Source organism: Macrotis lagotis, chromosome 1 (genome assembly GCF_037893015.1).
Source record: "Macrotis lagotis isolate mMagLag1 chromosome 1, bilby.v1.9.chrom.fasta, whole genome shotgun sequence".
Taxonomy (NCBI): Eukaryota; Metazoa; Chordata; class Mammalia; order Peramelemorphia; family Peramelidae; genus Macrotis; species Macrotis lagotis.
The window spans coordinates 838643495-838649028 of record NC_133658.1 but is presented as its reverse complement, the minus strand read 5'-3'; the positions used below and the strand labels follow the sequence as shown (position 1 = coordinate 838649028).

The following is a 5534-nucleotide window of genomic DNA, read 5'->3' as shown; positions in this document are numbered from 1 at the left end:
GTACCTACTACATCCCAGTACTATACTAATTGCTGGATATACAAAGAAAAAAATAAACAAATGAACAGATGAGCAAATAAATAGATAACTGAAAGAATGAACAAATAAGCAAATGCATAAATGCATGAATATAAATTAATAAATGAATGAATAAATAAATGAATGAATGATGAGGTAAATCTTTTCTTAACTAGTCAAGTCACTTCTTAAGTCTTCCTAGAAGAAGCCTAATATGAATTCTTGGTTTATTTACATAGATAGAAAGCTTTATAGATAGAAGATTTTGGGAAATCCTCAGACTGCAAAGATTTGAAGGCTTATTTTTAATTTTAAAAAACCCCACCATTTAAGAATGCCAAGTTCCCCAGCTTAACCTTCTTAATTCTTGAATTCACCTTGAGGGAGTGTGGTAGAATAAATAGAACAATAAATTTAAAGTTAGAAGTCCTGGGTTCCAAATATATCTATGCTGTTTACTACTTATGTGACTTTGAAAAAGTTGCTTAACTTCCCCTCCCCACAAAAAAAGACTAATAAAAGGTATGAAGGTTTTATGGAAGAAAGGGTATTTTGGTCAGTAATTGAATGATGTTAAGATATATTTATGGGATAATTGTGGGTGTGAATTTATATTAATGGGTTCAGAATTTAGTTAAGGCCTTGGGCTAGTTCTAGAGCCTAGGATTCCTATTGATTCCAGTCTATTAGCCTTCCATCCAAGCTCTACATAAAGAACTTTTAGTCAATGCCTTTGTGATCCAGGAAAAGCACAGGAGGCCCCTGAATAGGAAAAGGGAATTGGACACACTAGAGGGGAACAAGATTACTTGATAAGGATTCTGAATCAGTCTCTGATGCCTCTTACCCCTAGGGTAGCAAGGTATTTCCAAACATGGATCCTTCAGTCTTCTCCTGCAATGCCAGCAGCTATGATCCCCCAACCTTCTTGCTGACAGGCTTCCCAGGTCTGGAAGCTTCCCATCACTGGGTATCCATCCCTATCAACCTGATCTGCATAATTTCCATACTGGGCAACAGTACCATCCTCTTCCTTATCCGTACGGACCCCAGCCTTCATGAGCCCATGTTCATTTTTCTATCTGTGCTGGCGACCTCTGACCTAGGTCTCTGTGCCTCCACCTTCCCCACCATGGTGCAGCTCTTCTGGCTGGGTGACCGTGAACTTCCCTTTGATCTCTGTGCAGCCCAGATGTTCTTCATTCATGCCTTCACCTATGTGGAGTCAGGTGTGCTCCTGGCTATGGCCTTTGACCGCATTGTTGCCATCAAAGATCCATTGCACTATGCTTCTATCCTCACCCACTCAACTATGGCAAAGATAGGGGCTGGAATCCTCGTGAGAGCAGTTATTCTCAACATCCCAGGTCCTGTCCTCCTCAAGAGGTTGGCTTTCCCTCATGTCAGTACCCTCTCTCATTGCTATTGCCTACACTGTGACCTAGTGGGACTAGCCTGTTCTGACACCAAGATTAACAGTTTCTATGGCCTGGTCTCCATTCTCTTCTCCTTGGGCATTGATTCCACCCTCATTGTGGTTTCCTATGTGTTAATCCTCCACACAGTGCTGAGTATTGCATCTCCTGAAGAGAGATTCAAGGCCCTCAACACATGTGTCTCCCACCTTTGCATTGTGCTTATTTTCTACATGCCTAAATTGGGATTATCCATACTGCACCGTGTGGAGAAGCACACTTACCCTGCTGTAGCTGTGCTCATGGCTAACCTACATTTCTTGGTTCCACCCTTCATGAACCCCATTATCTATTGCATCAAGTCAAAGCAGATACGACAGGGACTTTTGAGACGATTCTGGCAGAAGAGAGTTGAGACCTCCTAAGGAGGACAGAGCCAAAACAGACAGGGAGGCTTATGACCTTAAACAGTTTGATTGTCTTAGGAGAATCTGGAGTAGTTATATGTTGGGAAACAAGAACATTTCATATATATTTTTTTAATCAAGGAGTAAGAGGGAGAGAAAATGCAATCTCATTGTCAAATAATCACAATCAACTATTTTTAATTTTTAAACAACTTAAATCCTTGAAAGGGACTTCAAGGCGTCACCTTGAGTCTGGGAGTGACTGAATTATTCCAGGCTAATGGCTCTGAAATATTTTTGCTTACAGGTCTCTAAAAATCACAGAAACACACACACACACACACACACACACAAACACACACACATCCCATATGGTACTGAACTTCATACCTTTCAGTAAATGTTAATAAACAGAGAACATGTTTTTTATATTTGATCTCTAAACATTTAAATGTAAGATTGTCCCTTCTGTCCCATATTTAAGGTAGCTTTGTAGCCAATATATTTGTCTCATATACTGGTGGTTTGCTGATCACTTTGAAAGGTCAGCAGGATCCAGAGAGATAATGACAACATTCAATGATATGCTCCAAGTTCAACACCAAGCACAGTATGTTCAAGAGAGATGAATTATCCAGTGGTAGTTCTTTCCCCAGTCTGGATCTAGATGTATTATATTAAGGAGGGGGAAGGACATTTTGAAGACACTATTTTTCTTTTATCATCTAAGTACCTTAACTCAGAACTTCCTTTCCTAAAAAGCAAGCACCCTAATACTTGCTTCTCTCACAAAATCAAGAGTCAGGTAGCTTAGATTCGGGGAAATGAGTAGAGATTAGAATACCTAGGTCCTGAGAAGCAAATGGAAGGATAGGATGACTGAATGGGCAGGTCACACTGAAGATTTGTACAATTCTGCTGCATGTTGGAACAATTATTAAGTGAATGAGTGAGGGGTAAGATAATTGGGATCAGTGCAAAAGGGATTGTGTGTGTATGTGAATGTGTGTGTGTATTTGTGTATCTATAAAGGTAATATGGTATGATATGTTATTGTAATATGCATTGGATAAGTCAATGAAATTAGAACCACTTGTATATTCAGATCCATGTGCTACCACAAAGTTCACAGAGGGGAAAATGAGTTCTGTTTCCTAGACAGATTTCTTCTCTGCTGATCTCAACCAAATTTTCAATTCACTAAGGGTAAGACCCATGCTTTCTTAGAACACACATAAACCTTTGAACTTTTCTCTTTATCACATGTTCCCTTCCTATAAAATAAGAATAATATTTATGTTGGGTAAGGGAATGTATAGGGGATATATACATTATGAATAATTAATGAAATAGTGACTTTGAAAGGGCAATGTTCTATAGTTTGTACTTTTCAAAGGCAACTACTGTTATCTGTGTTATTATAATGAGTATAATTATTATTCCAAAGTGTTAACATTTATGCATATGAAGACTGGCAGTAATTTTAATATGTTCTGATTAGTATGTATGGTTAGACAAGAGGAAGACCTGGTGTCTCTTTCTAGTCCTTAATCACTTCATCTTTCTACATTGGATGGTAGAAGCAAAGATAAAGGTGAATCCTAAGGCTGAGGACCAAGATGGGGAGAAGAGGGAAGAAGAGAAGAAAGAAATAGGGCTTTTCTAAGTCTCTGGTCATCACCCTGACACAGATATTACAGTATCAAAAAAATTTCCATTGGAAAAGACCTCAGAGGGAAGACAGTCCAATCTCAACCTAAAAAGAAATTTTTACAACATCCAAGACCAGTAATTTCTTCAGTGTCCACTTGAATACCATAATGGAGAACTATCTCCTCAAATAAAACTAACTACATCTTCAGGTAATTCATTCTGTTGAAAATCAGAAGATTTTTAGAAAAAATTTCCTCACAGGGAGATAGAATTCACTTTGTCCATTGGTCTTAGTTCTCTTCTCTCCTCTCCGATACCATGTTCATAAGAAATATACAGCCCTTTCTGTAGCCTCAAGGATCCCTGAAGGATTTCATTTTTTTTTCTAGGCTTCAATAAAGCACAACTGAATTTACTTGTAAGAGTAGAGATTGATACTAAAGGTCATCACTAGCAAAAGGGAAGCAACATAAAACAAACAACATTTCTTGTTTTCATGCCCAGCCAACTCCTGCATTTCTCCACAGAATGTTCCACTGATACCTCAAATGAAACTCATTATCTTCCACTCAAAACCTGTCCCTCTTCCCATTTTATATTGATTTCTCTTTTTGTTGATCTATTCCTTCTATAATCAAAAGCCCACTTCTCTGAGATCTGAAATCTTTTTCAGTCATCTTAGACTCAATTGGACCAAATAACTAGTTGAGAAAAGTCAATGGCACTATCTCTGAATGTCTGTCTACTTAAAATAACCCAGATGAAACAAAAAGGACCTGAACTAGAGGAAAGATAATATAGTAGTTGATCTTTTTCTCCTCTATCATTTTTTGAATTGTCATTTTATTTATTTTTAAATTTTTTTTGTTTTCCAATTATATACAATAGTAATTTCACCTATCATTTTTTCAAGGCTTTGAATTTTACAATTTTCCCTAAAAATATGGAACACTTCACAAACTTGCATATAATCCTTGCACAAAGGCCATGCTAATCTTCTCTGTATCATTCCAATTTTAGTATATGTGCTGCCGAAGCAAGCTCTTCCTCTGTCATTTCTTACATAATTTCCAAAGTAATCTTCCTAACACAGAACTGACCATACCACAATATGGTTCATAAATCTTCATTTTTTCCCTATTGTGATGTGATACAAATTCCTTAATTAGTTTGGAAATTATAAATTATATAAATTATATAAATTATATAATTAGATTTATATATATGTTTTTGTAAGACAGTGAAGTTAAGTGACTTGCCCAAGGTCACACACAGCTTATGTAACTATTAAGTGTCTGAGGTTGGATTTGAACTCAGGTCCTCTCTGACTCCAGGGCTGGTTCTCTATTCACTGCATCACCTAGCTGCCCCACAATACATACATATATATGTATATATACATATATATGTATGTAAATATATGTAAATAAACTTTCATAATTTGCCTTCAGCCCTTTCCTTTCCAGCCCTTTTGCCCCCCTTTTCCCTTCAGACTATATTCTGGCCAAACGAACTGACACCATCCTAGTCTTAAAGCTATTGCCAATTGTATCATACTGATGAATAGCTCACCACTCAAAGATGGAAGTTTTGAGAGGAAAGACCATAATGATGATTAATCCATTGAGAGATAGGTTAAGATGTGGCTGATTGTCCCATTCTGTCATCACATAGAACAGTCTAGTACTTACCCAGTACTAATGATGATGTGAGAGGAATTAAAATCATTTAAGGACAAGAGATTTCAATAAGAGCAAGACCTTCTCCAATAGTCCTGTTTCCTATCAATCAGGCCCTGGGATGGAATGATTCTGACAAAGGCAAGTGAGAAGGATACCTTGCACAGCTTACCCCTCACTATTATAAATATAATTTTGCAACTCACACTTCCAATCATTTAATTCATATGGTCCTCTTTGATACTGAAGAAATAGTAGTAGTAGTAGTAGTAGTAGTAGTAGTAGTAGTAGTAGTAGTAGTAGTAATAGTAATAGTAGTAGTAATAGTAGTAGCAGCAGTAGTTATTGTTGGTTTTTATTGT

The 5534-nt window shown here is 37.1% G+C and overlaps 1 protein-coding gene and 1 non-coding gene across 2 annotated transcripts; one reads left to right on the top strand and one right to left on the bottom strand.

Moving 5' to 3' along the window:
* Positions 1 to 892: 892 nt before the first annotated feature.
* Positions 893 to 1858, top strand: LOC141489033 (olfactory receptor 51G2-like). Its single transcript, XM_074189629.1, has one exon. It carries the CDS (start codon positions 893 to 895, stop codon positions 1856 to 1858), a length of 966 nt encoding a protein of 321 aa, XP_074045730.1.
* A 2572-nt stretch (positions 1859 to 4430) lies between these two features.
* LOC141510430 (U6 spliceosomal RNA) lies at positions 4431 to 4537 on the bottom strand. Its single transcript, XR_012474919.1, has one exon. It is a non-coding gene; the product is annotated as a U6 spliceosomal RNA (small nuclear RNA).
* Positions 4538 to 5534: the final 997 nt, after the last annotated feature.